At 32.5% G+C, this 17,123-nt stretch overlaps 3 protein-coding genes across 4 annotated transcripts; 2 read left to right on the top strand and 1 right to left on the bottom strand.

Moving 5' to 3' along the window:
* The first annotated feature begins 1,512 nt into the window (after positions 1-1,512).
* On the top strand, positions 1,513-3,951 carry LOC120073873 (thioredoxin domain-containing protein PLP3B). Its single transcript, XM_039026779.1, has 9 exons — positions 1,513-1,641; positions 1,758-1,859; positions 2,317-2,388; positions 2,468-2,515; positions 2,765-2,907; positions 2,994-3,066; positions 3,176-3,237; positions 3,506-3,603; positions 3,686-3,951. The coding sequence occupies exons 1-9, from the start codon at positions 1,561-1,563 to the stop codon at positions 3,784-3,786; spliced, it is 780 nt and encodes a 259-aa protein (XP_038882707.1). The 5' UTR covers positions 1,513-1,560; the 3' UTR covers positions 3,787-3,951.
* Positions 3,952-6,757: 2,806 nt separating this feature from the next.
* Positions 6,758-12,891, top strand: LOC120072881 (phosphatidylinositol/phosphatidylcholine transfer protein SFH12-like). 2 transcript variants are annotated; one of them, XM_039025408.1, is made up of 15 exons: positions 6,758-7,187; positions 7,379-7,516; positions 7,832-8,093; positions 8,748-8,847; positions 8,983-9,249; positions 9,470-9,547; positions 9,647-9,748; positions 9,824-9,873; positions 10,050-10,149; positions 10,249-10,299; positions 10,439-10,534; positions 11,263-11,383; positions 11,929-12,314; positions 12,407-12,481; positions 12,600-12,891. In XM_039025408.1, the coding sequence occupies exons 2-15, from the start codon at positions 7,489-7,491 to the stop codon at positions 12,615-12,617; spliced, it is 1,734 nt and encodes a 577-aa protein (XP_038881336.1). In that variant the 5' UTR covers positions 6,758-7,187; positions 7,379-7,488; the 3' UTR covers positions 12,618-12,891. The 2 variants fall into 2 exon arrangements, with proteins under 2 accessions (XP_038881336.1, XP_038881335.1); XM_039025407.1 differs by having other exon boundaries at positions 6,759-7,117.
* Positions 12,892-13,055: 164 nt separating this feature from the next.
* Positions 13,056-16,084, bottom strand: LOC120072882 (transcription factor bHLH133-like). The gene is made up of 7 exons (XM_039025409.1): positions 15,646-16,084; positions 14,929-15,433; positions 14,627-14,752; positions 14,431-14,496; positions 14,181-14,246; positions 13,680-13,739; positions 13,056-13,209 (listed from the first exon to the last, which is right to left on the bottom strand). Exons 1-7 carry the CDS (start codon positions 15,762-15,764, stop codon positions 13,105-13,107), a joined length of 1,047 nt encoding a protein of 348 aa, XP_038881337.1. The 5' UTR covers positions 15,765-16,084; the 3' UTR covers positions 13,056-13,104.
* Positions 16,085-17,123: the final 1,039 nt, after the last annotated feature.

Genomic DNA, 17,123 nt, shown 5'->3' with positions numbered 1-17,123 from the left:
GGATGAATTTTGCAATTTGAACTAGCATTATTATTATATAATATGAGGTATATATTTGTAAAATGACTAAATATACATGGATAGATATGACAAAGTAAATGGAATGTATATCTTAATAGAAATGAGACCAAAATTATAATATAGGGTATAGTATATAACAACCTTAAATCTATTGTTGTTCTAAATATACTAGGGAAAAAATAAAATCTCCTAATTTAACGGAAATGTAAATTTCCTTTTAAAAATGTTGGAAAAAAACTATTTAAGGCACAAGATTTATATGTCTTTTTTATTTTCTTAATAAAAAGGCTAGAAATTTGGGGGTATTATGGACTTTTGAGCTTGATTTTTATATAATATGGTAACATATTATGCTATTCGTGAAAAAATGGTGGATTTAAGTCATTTTTATAATTTGGTCTATTTAATTAGATTATTAGTATAGAAAGTTCAAATAAGTTTAACTAATACACAAATTTAAAATTAAACATTGAATAACATTTCAAAAATTTATAATTTTTTATACAAAAAAGCTAACATTCTTTTTCTCTTTAGAAATTACATATTTTACATCGTTCATTTTTTTTTTGTAACATTACCTCAATTGAAAAAAGATTAAATGCATATGAGAAATTATGCTAACTATATTTGAACAGAGAAGTTGTTATAAAGTTAAAATTGTAACACTTCTTAAATTTTAAAGTTAAAATTGCAATACTTATTTAAATTTAGAATTGAAATTCATAGATTTGAAAATTTAGTACTATCACAAGTTTTAGGGTCTAAATTGATTTCCCCCTATAACTAAAGTGCAAAATAAAAATATAAAATTCATACATCCTTCCGTTATCCGTCAACGAGGACTAAAATATCAATGTCGATGTCGATATTGAGAGTTCAATTTTATGAATATATCAACAAATATATTGATAAAATATTGATATCAATAAATATTCATATATGTAAAAGTATTTATAATAATTATTTAAATTAGTAATTAAATTTTTAGTAAAAAACTAAGTCATGAACATTGCAACTAACCTTTTGAATTTTAGTATTTATGTTCAACATTTTCATTCCAAAGTACTACTGCATCCTCTTGTTGTAGAAAAAAAAACCTCGATGACAAACTCCAATTGCAAATTTGCATTGCTCTAGCACCCTCAATCAATTCTTTGGACCCGTTTGAATTGATTAGATATAAAAATAAAAACCATTTTAATTTAAACTCTTTTAATAAAAAAACGTTTATAATGAATTTTGTATTTAAAAACTATTTTACATAATTATCAAACATTTTGACTTTTTCTAAAATATCTTATTTTAAAATTAAACAATTAAAAAATTAATCCAAACACACCTTTCCTAGATGTCTTCATGGATTATCCTTCCTCTCAGGCTAAAATCGTAGCCCAATCGAATTTTTTATTTTAAATCCCAAACCAAAAAACGGAACCAATCGATTCTATTCTTGGTTGAACATCGGCTTGGTTCTGTGTTAAATAATCGAAGTTATTGGTTCGATCTCGAGTTGAACCAAAACGGGAAAAAACCGAACCGATGTGCACCCTATTGTCGGATTGCCCTCGACCGGAATCCACAAACATCCTTTCAGTTACTTCTTCACACACGAAGAGCGTAGTAAGCGTCAGATCTCGTGGAATCAATTTTTTTTTTCTTCTTTTTGTCAATTCTGATCATTATAAAGCTTTTGCGTTCCCTCTAATCGTTTTTTGTTCTTGTTTAATCTTTTCCAGACACAGAGTTGTTTAAAGATGGACCCGAACTCCGTTAAGTCGACCCTTTCCAATTTAGCATTTGGAAATGTAATGGCCGCTGCTGCTCGTGATTATCAAAAGGTATTTGTACCATTGAATCCCCCCTTGCAAGGTTTCTATATTCTGATCTATTTTTCCAGCAATCATATTGAAATATGGATGGAGATCTGGTTATATATTTATGTGTGATTCTTGTTTTGGATATCGTTATATTAACATATAATCTGTAACTTTAGCTTCAGTCTAATAAAATCTCTGCAGGCTAGACATATCATCTGTATTGAAAATCAGTTAATTCTTCTTAGATTTGGGTTTTCCTTTTCCTCCTTTTACATGAATCTGGAAACGTTATTACCCTTGGATCTCAATCCCCCACTTTTTTTTTTTGTCTTAAAATATTTTAGTAAATGATGCTTCTTTCAGAAAAGTGTGCATTCAGGACATTGGTATTTCTAATAAGTAATTGGGAATCGTTGAGAGCCATGGAGTGGGGTTGCAGTTTTTACTGGTTTCATGAATATGTTTATCGACTTTACAGGAATTGCTTGCTCAAGAGAAGGCTCAGACGAGTTCTAACAACGAGGAAGTTGACCTTGACGAGTTGATGGATGTAGGTTTAATGATTGGGGTCCTTCCACACTGCTTACTTATGCTCGTGATTTTCACTAATGTTTGCTTACCTGGGTCAGGATCCAGAGCTGGAAAAATTGCATGCAGATAGAATTGCAGCCCTCAAGGTCTGAGCTTTTGTGTAATTGTTTATATATGTTCCGTTGCTATCACCATCTGCAGTTCGCAGTACTCCATGGGCCGCCAATGTTTTTCTAGTTTAAGCTCTCATTAACATGGAACTTGAGACTTCAATTCAAGTGTTCCAATTACCAAACCCTCTGCCTTTTATGAAAAACATGATTCATTGTTATTTTCAGTTTGGTGTCAACTTTCCCTAATAGGTCATGCATTTACATTATTATTTGTTTGAGCAGAAAGAAGCTGAGAAGAGAGAAGCAATGAAGAGGCAAGGGCATGGGGAATACAGAGAAATAACTGAGGGAGACTTTTTGGGAGAAGTCACCGGGAGTGAAAAAGTGATTTGCCACTTCTATCATCATGAATTCTATCGGTGCAAGTAATCTTTTAATTTGAAATAACTTACTAATCCAAACAATGTGCTTGTATATTGTAAAAGTCTCTTAGTGGATCTTTCTTTCTTAGGATTATGGATAAGCATTTGAAGACTCTTGCACCAAAACATTTAGACACAAAATTCATCAAGCTGGATGCTGAGGTTTGTATAACTCGTTTATTTTAACAGCAATATCTGCTCATTTTGAAACATTTGTTGTGAAAATCTGTCCGGGTGAAGAACTTGTGGGGGCTAATTATCAAACTTGCAGAATGCACCCTTCTTTGTAACCAAACTTGGAGTCAAGACTTTGCCTTGTGTTGTTCTGTTCAGGTACAACAACATCATTTCCTTGCCCCATTGATTATTGTAGTCATACCTTTGTAGTTAGTGAAAGGCATATATACGTAGGGCACTCTATTGGTTGTTAATAAGTCAGGAGAATAGGGAAATAATGTTAAAGACATCCCTGGATACTTGGATAGTGATAACGTGGCTCAATTAGTTTTAGAGAGCTAAAAAACTTTTGTTTATATTAAGTCAAGCCCGTGTTGGTTTGTGTGTGCAAATCTGCTTTGAAGACATTGATTCTTGGTTGCAGGAAAGGCATTGCTACAGATAGGCTTATTGGGTTCCATGATTTAGGTGGAAAAGATGATTTCAGTACAAAGACATTAGAAATTTTATTGACAAAAAAAGGTGATGTTTCTACTAGGTGTGTTATATTAACTCTCAATTATGTCATTGCGCTGCGTTGTCTGACTGAAGACGCAATATACAGGTATCATAAGTGAGAAAAAAGATGAAGAGGAAGACGAGTACGATGAAAGTAGGCGAAAGGCAGTAAGATCTTCTACCAACGTTGATTCTGACTCGGATTAAGGAACAGAGTTTTCTTTCTCCATTGAATTACAAAGATATGTATAGATATTAATGTTCTGTCAACATGTTGAGTGTTTTTGTAATTGAACCCCAAACTAAACATAGTTTACAAGCTACTGACATTAAAGTTAAACAAAACATGATAATCTTAATGTCGTAGATAAATCATTAACATTAGTTCTCGATTAAATCTTCAATTAACTAATTAATTTAAGGTATGCTAAGAAATAGACTACATAAAATTGATGACAAGAAATAGACACTAAAATTGAAGTGTATTGGAATAGGATCAATCAAAGAGTCTTAATGGTGCTTCGATATTAAGAATGCATAACGTTGAATTAAAAGGAGGATAACTTGCTTAATTATCTTGGAATATTATTTTAATTCGAGTTATACTTTTAAATCTTTGTAGTCCTCTTAAATAACAACATTGTTATTAACTGCAAATTTGTAGTTTCTTTTAGGAGCAACAAATGATAATGATTTTTCCTTGCAGAATATTACATTTGACAACAGGAACAAAAAATATAACTGTAATGTGTTTTATTCTATCAAATTATTGTCAACAATATGCAAAAGGAAATTATTACTGTTTGTGGTGTTGCAATAAATAGCATTTCTTATTAGAAGAGAGGTTGGCTTCGCATGTGATACTCGAATATTTACTCTAATTCTATCCAAATTATACGTTAAAAGAATTGTAAAATGAAATACTTGAGAGGACATTTTTTTATATATAAATGTAATTATTATTCAGAAACCATTCGAGGACAGAAATTTTATTGGATCCGTTGAAGAATTGAATTTGAACTTAGTTTTTTCTTTTGATAAGAATAACTAAAACTAACTTCATTTATGACATATTTTGTTTTTAAAGACTCGTGAAGTCATAAATAATACGTCAATAAATAAATATTTAACAAACATTCGATATAATTTGATTTTTCTTTTGAGGAAGGAAAAAAAAAAACCCGAATAGAATTTAATTTCAAAAGCTATCTAAATGAAATTTAAATTTCGAAACACTATATTCTAAAAGAATTTGTATCTTCATCATTCATAAATATTATCCAAGAACTTAAAAAGTACCGTAAAAGTAAAGTTCTCAAGTTATGAGACAAAAAAAGGGATAATAATGTAGAAGGGCTCTATATTTCATTAGTGTCCCAAGTTTTTTATTATTTACAAAAATGTCTTTAGGTAGAATTCTTATTTTCACAAATATTAGGTCCGGTTACGTTCTAGTCCCCAAATCATTTTTTTTACAAAAAAAAAAAAAAAAAAAAAAAAAAAAAAAGAAACTAAAAGGTCCAATTAAATTTCTCCCTCCTCATTCATCTATATTAATAAATGTGTTTCCCAATAAATCATAAAAAGTATCTCCAAAATTTGCGAACTATCTTCTCCATCTCCCTCCTCTACAACCCACGTCGTTTCTTCTCCAAAATTGATCTTTTCCCCTTTTCTTTCTTCTCCACATCTCCACTCCTCTAAAACCCACGTCATTTTCTTCACAAACCGTTGTTTGAATGGTTGTTTCTTCTTAGACAGAACAGAGAGACTTAGATGACGGTGGACGCATGACTCTCGAACGGTGCGCCACTCGGACGACAGTGGACGCGCAACGGCTGACGCGGGGCAGCAAGGGCTTCACAAAGAAGAAGAGAGGAATATGGAAGGGTTCTTGAGCACGCAAACCAACGAGCTTTTTTCTTATTTTATTTTTTTCGATATATACTGTGTTATAGGTAGTTCTTCTCTATTTTTATGTTTTCATTTATTTAATATAAATGAAATTTATGATCTCTACGATAATTTATGTGGAATATTGAGTTAGTATTGATTTATATTGTGATTTATGTTCAACATGGAGTGAAATTATGATTTATATATTGTAGTATATTTTATATATTATTACAATAGAATATTTTCTATATTTGTTTGAATATTTACAAATACTTATATTTAAAAATAATCATAATTTGCTAGTAGAACAAATAAGCTGCTGCTGTGAAAATTAAAATGTGTTAAATGTGAAAATGGAAAAGAAATCATATTAATGGCATACAGGAAGAAAATATTAATTAATTAATAATCTATAATAAATGCATACAACCTTTCCAGTACACTATTTAATATTCTATAATAAATGCATATTATCTTTCTGGTACACTATTTTGTCAATTTTTCTCTTGATCATGAAAAATATGATTTTTTGTCTAATAAACAGTGATAAATATTGCGTTGGTTAACGTGAAAATGGTATTTTCATCCAACTTTTTAATCAAATTCTCAAAATGAAAAGATTCAAAACTATAGACGTTTTCGGGTCTACAACTATAATTATCCCACAAAAAATCATTAATCTATTAAGCTTTTTTTTTAAATTTAAAAGTCTATTCTATTGGACGTAAACTTAATTTTGAAACTGAACTTACCATTTAAATCATTATTAAATAAATAAATAAATAAGCTTGCAATGATAGTAATTTTGTATAATTATCGATTGGTAATATGTCATAAAATTATTAGAAAAAGTTGCCACAATATATGACTAATAATTTTACATTTGGTAATAGGTGAGAAAATTATAAAATACTTTGAATTTGAATCCAATAGTTATTAAGGAGACAACAAAATATTTTAATTTTCATCACCACATTACAGTGGTCTCATCTAATATATATATTTTGTTGAAAATAATAGCTGAAAAAATAACTTCATTTATAAGAAATTTTGTTTTTAGAGACTAAAATGATGACGGGGATCTTTAAATTTAATTAAAACAATTTATGACAACCAAAAGAATATCCGTACGTTAATAAATAAAAACATTTAATATAACTAACCATGAATAGAATTAAATTTCATCACAGAATATATTTTGAGGGCGTGGCGGCATAAGAAAGCGGGTGCAGGGAAGAAAGAATGGAGAAGCAGACAGAGGATTCATTTGCCGGGAAAAGGCAAAGAGACGTTAGGGTAGTTGGGTATAGAGGGTAATGAAGAAAAGGAAGGGGCTGGGGTTTCGCCGGAATCAAAATTCAGTGAAATCGTTAGAATATAGATATAGCTGACCTCGTCAATCTTCTTATTCTGAAACAACAAATTCCCTCTCATTTTTTTTTTCTATTATCAACAAATTAACAAACTCTCTTTTCTCTCTCTTCCAATCTTTCCCTTCTCTTATGCTCTGTTGTAATCGCCTAATTTCTCCACATTTTCCTTACAACCTTCTCTTTCTTCTTCTTCCCTCAATTTAATCTCCCCCTCCCCGCCCACTTCGCTTTCCTGCCCCTCACATTATACCTTCCTGCGTTTCTCATTAGTAATTCCTCCGCTCTCTCTCATTCTTTCCACCACTTTTATTTCTTTTTCTCTAAATCTATCTACCTGAGGTTCTTTTTCTATTACTTTAATCTGTTTTCATATGCATTTGGGTTTAATGTGGATGGTTTTTGGAATTTCTGTTTAGATTTGGGTTGAAGATCGGGAATTTTTTAGTGGGGTTTGCTTTGATTTTTGATTTTTGAAGATCTTGATATTTGTTGGGTGGGTTCTTTTTCTTTTTCTTTTTTTTTTTTTGCAGGCCGGGCATTAGGAGAGGAATTGAAATCTGATATTTTTGCGATATGAGTGCTTGATTCGTCTCTTTGATGCGTTACCTGTTTCAATTAGAAAACCCGAAAACACACCATCATGTCCGGACCGTTCTTTCCCAAACCAGGTATGCTTCTCTAATCCGTTCGGTTGCATTCGTTCTTCCATTATGAATCTTTCCCTGGTTCTGGTTTTCATTCCTTGTTTTGTTTTTCTTTATCGTTTCTTCCGTTATGAATCTTTCGTTTTTCGCCGACTAGAGTTTTTGCAAGAATATTCGTTCATGAAAATGGTTGAATTTTATAACAATAGACTGATAGTGTTAGATGTTTGCACCAAGGGATTGTTGGAGCTGAACAAATTGAAAACATTGATAACTTTAATGGATAATCTCCCATTCTTTTATTTACCTGAGGTTTGACTGCTTGATTTAAATTTATAGCTCTCGAAGGATCTGATCTTGAGAATTCCGAGGATGAAAAGAATACATCCATGGGGTCTTTCAAGCAGAAGGCCGCCAGTGCCTCCTCCAAGTTCAGACATTCTATGACTAGAAGGGGCAGGAGAAGTAGTAAAGTCGCATCTGTAGAAATTGAAGATGTGCGCGACACAGAGGAGATGCAGGCTGTTGATGCCTTTCGCCAAGCGTTAATATTAGACGAGTTGCTACCCACCAAGCATGACGAATATCACATGATGCTCAGGTTCATTGTTTTATAGCCCTACGTTTTATCACCTGTCCAGCAGAATCCAAATCATTCAAGTTCTATATCTCGATTTTTAGACGTTAATTAATCACTCTGTACATTGACATCATGATATCAGCCCAAGTTTCCTAAGGATTTGGTTGATATGTCATACTTCTAAAAGATTTATGACGTGAACATAAAATAGTTGCTTCATGTCTTTGGAGCTTTACTGAGCTAAAATGCTTGAAATAATGAAGATAATATACTTTAGTAGTCCATGGTGGTGATACAAAGTATGATTAGTTGATCAGTCACGACTAGTTTATTTAAGCTTTGAGAAAGTACTAGCTGAGGTAGATTCCAGAGCTCCCTACTTCTCCCCCGTCTCCCTAAGAGTACAAGCAAGATATTATCAATACTTTCTCCCCCAGAATCTATCATCTCTCCACTTCCTGAAATGGAAGGCAGCCCCTAACTAACTAATATGCTTGCAGCCCCACACAAATATAAATCATATTACATGTTACACAGAGCCCCCTTTCTTCACTCTCTTACATCTTTCTGTGTACTCTCGTGATTGGGGTCTATCTTATCGATTAATCGTTTCATAGTGAAGGGCAAGCATCATTATCAAACAGTTGTAGTCTAAAGAATTTCCTTTGGATACAGATTCTTGAAGGCCAGGAAGTTTGATATTGAGAAAACAAAGCAAATGTGGTCTGACATGCTCCAGTGGCGTAAAGAATTTGGCGCGGACACCATAATTGAGGTATTTGATGTAGAAATATTCTCTTCGTTTTTACAAATTTTCTGCAGCTTTCCCCTGTGTATGAATTACCAGATTTTAGAACTGAATTGAAGTCACTTAACATTTTTCCTCTTTTTGTTTCCTTCTCTGCTTAAGGATTTTGTCTTTGAGGAGCTCAATCAAGTCTTAGATTATTATCCTCAAGGGCATCATGGTGTAGATAAGGAGGGACGGCCAGTATATATTGAGAAGTTGGGAAAGGTGGATCACACAAAGTTAATGCATGTCACTGATCTTGATCGCTATCTGAAATACCATGTACGGGAGTTTGAGAGAACATTCGCGGTAAAGTTTCCCGCCTGTTCAATAGCTTCCAAGAGGCACATTGATCAAAGTACAACAATCTTGGATGTCCAAGGAGTGGTATGTATGTCTATATTAATACTTCTAGGGAATAATTAGTTGCAGCCAAAGACTTTATGCAAGTATCATACATATCTATCATCATGGTATATGATATTGATGGGCACTCACTTTGAGCAAGATGACCTTAAAAAAATTGAGGTCCTTGTTTTCATGAATGTCTATCTTTTCCCTTTTCCAATTCCACAGTGCAGTTTACAAACTAAAATTGAATTGGCAGGGACTTAAAAACTTCAATAAGACTGCTCGGGAACTCATCTCCCGCCTTCAGAAAATTGATGGCGAGAACTATCCAGAGGTACTGTGGAATGTTTGGTTTTCAGTTTTATGTAATGTTCATTTTTCTCTTAACCTACGTCCTATACTGAACCAAAAATCTGAGAAAACGTATATGCAGACCTTGAATCGCATGTTCATTATTAATGCTGGTTCCGGATTTAGAATGCTGTGGAACACTGTAAAATCTTTTCTAGATCCTAAAACCACTGCAAAGATCCATGTAAATATTCTTCCCTGATCTCAGTTTCTCAGTATCAAAGGTTGCAAATGTAACTAATTAGTGAAACTTGCCCAGGTTCTTGGAAATAAATACCAAAGCAAGTTGCTGGAAATTATTGATTCCAGGTAGGCCACTGCAGAGAAAGTAAAAATATCTCGAAATATAGTATAAACTTCACATATAGTATAAACTTCACTTTTCCTATTAGCTTAAGATCTACTAGGTACCCCTTGTAGATTTGGAAATTTTCAAGTAACGTTTTGTAAATATCTCCTCCTTTTGTGGTGTCATGTTGCACCAGTGAGTTGCCAGAGTTTCTTGGAGGCACCTGTACCTGCGCCGATCAAGGAGGATGCATGCGTTCTGATAAGGGTCCATGGAAGGACCCAAATATATTAAAGGTCCCAATTGATATCTCCATCTCGTGACATTTTCCATCTTTGATTAAAGTTCATCTAACTTTTACCGTTAGTTTTTTAAAATAATTGATGGACTTGCAGATGGTCAACAATGGAAACCATAAATGTTCATGGAAATCTGAGGAAAACGAGGTTATTTTCTTGGGCTTTGAACCATTTTTTTTTTTTTTACCGGATTGCGCATTTCTTTTGATATGGTCTCTTTAATATCATGGCCTGCTTCTGACTCATTCCTAGTTGATGAATTATTCTGGTGTTTTCTATTATGTAGGGCCATCATTTACCCGATGTTAAGGAGGTCTGCACCATCTCCCCCAAACATCCTTTTAATCACGTCGAGTATCGATCACTCTCTCCTCTCCATGAGGTAAGTGAGAAATTTAATTTGCTTCACACCGTAATGCTCAATATTAATGATTTTCAGTCTGGGAAGTAAGAATCCAATGTCCCCTAGTTGTATAAAGAATCTTTTTAACTTTTGTTCCTTGGTGTCGAGTTTGATCATTGCATGTAACAAAGATTTCAAGCTGGATGAGTAAGCATGGTGGATTAGTAAGGCTCAATCTAATAACTATTTCGTTTTTAGTTCTTGGTTTTTGAAAAATTAAACTTATATAAATTGTACTTCCACTTATCAATTTCTTTGTTTTCTTTTCTACTTCCTATAAATGTTTAAATATCTAAGTCAAATTTTAAAAACTAACAAAAGTAACTTTTGTAAAACTTGTCTTTGTTTTTTGAATTTTGCTAAGAATTCAGATGTTTCCTTTAAGTGGTATGAAGAACTTAGTAAAGAAATGACGAGGAACAAGCACGATTCTCGAAAACAGAAAACTAAAAGTAAAATTATTATTGAAGAAGCTTAAGTTGCTGGTTACAGCTTGTGTGCCTTTGCTGGTAGAATCAGTTCTCTAGATATGACATTTTTTTTGGGATTCTCATCATAGATTTCAGAATTGTTGGTTATGATATATCCAAAACTAACTTCTATGTTTTCTTCTTTGGGAAGTCCTGGATCACATTGCCTGCCCTTAATGAAAATATACCGTTAATTATAATTTTGAACTTAAGCTAATAGAAGAAAAAACATGATAGGTTCCGATTACCAAGAATATTGAAGTGCCTTACAATAAGGATTATGTCCCGGTGGTCGATAAAAGTGTGGATTTTGCATGGAAAACGGTGCCAGAAAAGAAAATGCTGGCCTCTTCCAAGGGTATATTATCATTTTCAAAAACTCATTTTTAATTTATTTGATTTAATTATTCAGTTTAGAAGGTAATTTTATTTTTCATGTTTCTTTTTTTTCACTACTCATGTGCTTGTTTGTGGCATATGCCTTTAACCGAGAAGTTAGAGGTTTAAACCCGTACCCGAACTCAGAAATTGTTTTTTAAAAGACTAAAACACATTTGTCTTTATCCTATGTATTTTGACTCATCTATTTGGTTTCTACAGTTAACTGAAAAAATCAAACCATTCTCCATTAAAAATTGGACTGTAATCCACAAATCTACATTTTTCAAAACAACTCTTCCTTTATTCTTATTCAATAATGTTTGCAACTATTTTTAAACATTTTTAAAAAATTTGTGATTTGGTTAGAACACAAATGTAAATCTTGTATGCTTGAGCGCTTTAGACAATATGGTATGTGATTTTCTTTTCTTTCATTCGGTACAGCTGCATAGGAGTATTTAGATAATTTTCTCTTGCATAACTAAAGTTCTCTCTTATTTTTTAATACACGACTCCTTGCAGCAATAGAGTATGCTTTAGCTAGTTCAGGAGATGCCCCTGGGGGTCTTAAATCTAAGTTTCTCGCTAGTATTGTGGCCTTCCTAATGGGAATTTCTGCTACGGTGAGATTGGCTCGCACCATGCCTAAGAAGCTCACTAATGCCTCCATTTACTCCAAACCAGTTTACTGTGTCGACGACACCATGTTCAAGGGTCAGGATCATCCACCTTTATTACAACCCTTGCCTGATTACATGTCCACTGTGAAACGCATGGCTGAATTGGAAGAGAGAGTCAATAACTTGTGTACTAAACCTGCTGACATGCCTCGCGAGAAAGAGGACCTGCTGAATGCTACAATCAGCCGCGTCGAAACTCTCGAACAAGAGCTTACCGTATCCAAAAAGGTATCAGTTAACATCATTATGATTACTTTGTTTTGATAAGCTAAGCGGTTGGAGATAGGATTAGTACTGATCAGTAGTCTTTAATTACATAGGTTTTGGCGGAAACAATGGCTAGACAAGCAGAGATCTTTGCTTATATTGAGAAAAGGAAGAAAAAGAGGAAACTGGTAATCTACTTACACTAATCACCATATCATTGTCCTCTTATTTATTTATTTATTTATTTATTTTATTAGTGAATTGACTTGCATAAGTTTGGCTGGGGATATTATTCTATATATGCAGATACCATTCCGCTGGTGAAGGGATGAAATATCAGCCTCGAACACCAATGTCTGAACTCTCTCTGTGGTTGAAACCAGAAAATGTAAATGGAAAAAGTTCTGGTGGAGTTGTTTTAATTTTATGTACACATTATTTATTTCTGATGTAAAACTGAGTCTGTCCTATTAGATTAACCAAAAGAAGAAAAACCCCCATCTCTTTAAATGTGAATGGGGGTATGTAAATTCATAAAGTTTCTGCAAGAAATGAAATCAAACACGTGTGTTTTATAAAGCAAATATGATTATGGAAAATGGGAAAAATACAAACCAAATGCTTATTTGTAGATCTCATCCACCAAATAACCATTATTGACAAATATTTCTTCTTTTTAAACTGAACTGGACGAACAGCTATACAACAACGAGCACAGCCAAACAAGACATATGGTCGCTTTTTTTGTGGGGGCTGCTCATTTTTCTTTCTTTCTTTGATGAAATACTTTTGAAATCTTTGGTTCTTTGTCTCAATCAAAACCATGAATGAATGAAGCACAGGAAACTGGCATAAGGCATAGCCCTCTGCTTCTAAGATCTTGCCTTGGTTTTGTTCCATCCTCCTGGATTGGACCCTGCAAATTTTAGTACATAAATGCAGTTTAATTTTAACTTCATATATATCTAGCTATATGCTGCTTTAGGGCTTCTTTTAAATGCACAAACTCTATTTTTTAATGATTAGTTAAGTAAAACAATTTGACAGTTTCTATAAAACAAACAAAGAAAACAAAACCTTATCTTATTTTAGATCTATTAAATAAATACATAGATCCTATTCATCATTCTTCTATGTTTATATATATATATATATGTAAATATCATTCTTCTAATTGAGAGCAATATTATCATGTCAAATACTGGGTGTATCACCCAGAAAACCCCATCAAATTAAAATATAATTTTGAACCAAATTATCTGTCAGCAATAAACAGATTCAAACAAATTCACAATATTATTAAACTCCAAATATAAACAAGGATGCATGAACAGTAAAAGGGTTGCTATTAAAGAGACTAAGAGAAAGAGAAGTTGATCAACTTACAGGCTGCTGTTTTTGGTAGGGTTTGCTCTGAGAGGACCCCAAATATGGCATGCTTAATGTCTGCACAGCTTATAATAAATCTTGTTAGCAACATTATAGAATAATTAAAGAAGAAGAAAAAAAACATAAAGTCCCACGTTTGATAATCATTTAAATTTTGATTTTGATTTTTTAAATTTATGCTTATTTCCCTACCATTCCATTACCATGCTTTGAACTCGTCTTTTTCTTTTCTTTTTAAACAAGAAACTAACGAAGACGACGGATCAATAAGTATACTTCAATATCTCAACTAAATTAAACATATTCATATTACTCTCATCATATTCCAAATTCATACGAAAAATATCATGCTTTGAACAAATAGGGGGCAACTCTTTAGTTCTTGAAATTGGATTTTCAAAATAATTAATTTTGAAGCTTAATTTTAAAAATTAAAACTTAAAAAATCAAATAGTTATCATACAGGACTATTGTTAAAGAGTTAAAGAATTAAATCACCTCGACTTGATCATGAAGAAACTGAATGTAGCCAATTGCTTCAGTTAGAACTGAGGAAGTATCAGTCTGAAAAAAAGATTATATTTTTTTTTCAAGATAAAATCAAATGGTAAGAAATTAAACTGAAACCAAGTTATGGGCAAATGGGGTTATTTTAAGCATCAAAGAGAGGTTAGTGGGTTCTGAATCTGATAAAAAGGAAAGCAATATGTTGAAGAAAAAGGAGTTTAATTTTATATATAATATATACCTTACCAAAAGGTGCAACCAGCCTTTGAAGTGCTGAAATCCTGTCTCCCAATTTCTCTTTTCTCACCTGCACAGAGATTATACAAAATTTAATTCAATAACCCAAAAGAATCTCCATAAACCAAACTTTATAATTGCAGACACTTAAACAAATTCCAATTTTGGGTGACTTCTTAAATTGGATTCAAAACCTATACCTTTAATGGTGGGCAAGTGGATCTTGAGGTGGAGCAAGATTTCTTTGATTCTGGATTATTGGACTTTTTAGGCTCAGACAAGCTGGTAACCGGCCTCTTTGCTCTTCCAACACTTGTTGATGAAGTCTGAAAAAAAAAATACACTCAGTGTCACAAATCAATTTGCATGTAAAGATTATATGCAATAAATGAGAGGAAATGAAAAGAAAAAAGGGATTTTTTTCCAAGGGGGGAATGATTCAATAAATGAGAGGAAACTTATAAAAGCAAAAAAGTGTATAAGATCATGAAAAGATACAAACTTTATTGGAGCTGTTTGATGGGCTGTTGTTATTATTAATTGAATCTTGGACATGATGATGATTTTGATGAGCATAGCCAAATAGGGCTCTATTTTTGTTAAATCCACTTGAATAATTTGGGGTTGAGCTGAGAAAATCCAGATGATGATGATGATGATGATGAGCAGCCTGTAAATTGTAGCCCATGGAACTTGAAAATGATGATGAAGACAACAAATCCAACGTTGAAGTATTGCTATTATTATTATTATTATTACTATTATTCGAATAAACATCATTGGTGTAATAATTGGTGTTGGATCCAGCTGGAATCCCTTGGAAACCTCCATAACTTGCTGGAGATTGAACAGAAGAATAAAGAGTTGAAAGTTGCTGTTCATTGGGTGGTTGTTGTCGTTGGTAAGTTGATGAGAAATTGAACCATACATTCTCATTCTCATTCTCCCTTGAAGAACATTGTAAGCTTTGATCCACTAAACAAGGGTTATTGTAGGAATTTCCTTCCCTGCATGACCAAAAAATAGAGAAAAATGAATCAATGATCTCTCAAAACAAGAAGAGTAATATAAAGATCACATCTTTTTGTTACTAAGCTAACAAAGAATAGTAAAGATTAAATCTTGATGTATTTTGCATGCATATGATATTGATCAAGATGAGTATCTTTGCAAAAACAAACAAATTAAATTAGGGGGAAGATATTGAGTTTGGGCTTACAAAATGATATTGGGGTTGCATTCATGAGTAGTGATGGGAGCTGTTCTTGGAGCTGATACCAAAGAAGAATATCCAACAAATAGTTCTTGAAGTTGATGTTGGAGATTAGCAGATTCCATGGGTATGGCCTAAAAAGAGATTTTGAAAAAAGAATAGAAATGAAATGATTAAAGGTAGGAGATGATGGGGAGAGAGTTGTTGCTTTTCCTTTTTGCCAACTTTACTGTTGTGTGTTGCCTTCTTGCCCTTCCAATTCCAAAGTTTATAGTATCATTTGGAAAGAAGAAAGTTGCTCAAAACATATATGCTCATCAAATTAAAATTATAAAACTAAAAATAAAGTATATGAGATGAGAGAATAATTTAGCAGACTATGGGGAAAGAACAAAAACCTAAAGGGATTTAATGGGGATGACTTTGTGCTGGTGGTTTGTTTATTATTAAGTTGCCTTTACTCTCTCTTCCCATTTCCAACTCCAACCTTATATATATTAGAATGATCAGAAAAACTTTGGTTTATGCAGAAAAGAAAAAAACTTTATTCAGCTTCAGTTGCTTTTTGCAAAAACCCTATCTACCCTTTATTTTTGGCTGATTTCAATATCATGTCAGAAACCAATATATATTGCCCTTCAACCCTTAATCGATATATTCTTGGTTGGTACTTACATTAGCTAGCTAGAAATGAGAAAATCCAATTATATAATGTTAGGTTTGGCAAAATATTAAAAGAGTAGTTGTCCTACGTCTGAAAGAGTCGAAGAAGTGATGGACTCCAAATACCATAAAAATGAGTTTATGTCTTTGGTTTCAAATCGTCCCAATCAAAAACATTTTATGTACAAATGTACTAACTCTAGTCAAATTCTCCTAGTCTAAGAGTGGAGAAAATGGTGTGAGTGGTACAAAAGTTTTAAGGGAGTGTTTTTGTAATTAGTACCAAGAAGAGAATTATTCAATGTGATTGCATTTGTGGATTTCTTTTGGTGGATCATGTTTTTTTCCAATTTTCGAATTTTTCACGTAAGTTCTTGTGTTTTTTATTTTGTTGACTTTCTTTTAATTTCTTAGTTATTTTTTATTACTCATGCGATAGTGGAAGCTAGGTTGAATGAGAGTCCAACATCTTTATTAGTACGAGACGTTTTTTTAGAGAAATTAGAAGTAAAGTTACAAAGGCTTATATATCGCAAAACTTTATTTTAACTCTACTTTATTTTATTTTGTTTCTTTTTTAATGATACCTTTTTTTCCACAATGGAAACTATCAAAGTTATTGGATCACAATAGAGGCAAACCTTGATATCTCCTTTTCTGATGAACATAATCACTGGATGAGATGTTGCCGTTATCAGATGAGAATATAATTTTTAAAGGGTTATTTATTTTTCTTTTTTTTTGAAGATTTCATTTTGTTTTCAAATATATGGTAGGAAAAAAAGAAGTGACTGGTTAACCAATGATTTTGATCTTCCCTT

Source organism: Benincasa hispida, chromosome 3, assembly GCF_009727055.1.
Source record: "Benincasa hispida cultivar B227 chromosome 3, ASM972705v1, whole genome shotgun sequence".
In the NCBI taxonomy this organism is placed as follows: Eukaryota; Viridiplantae; Streptophyta; class Magnoliopsida; order Cucurbitales; family Cucurbitaceae; genus Benincasa; species Benincasa hispida.
The sequence above is the reverse complement of the archived record's forward strand: the minus strand, read 5'-3'. Positions and strand labels throughout refer to the sequence as shown.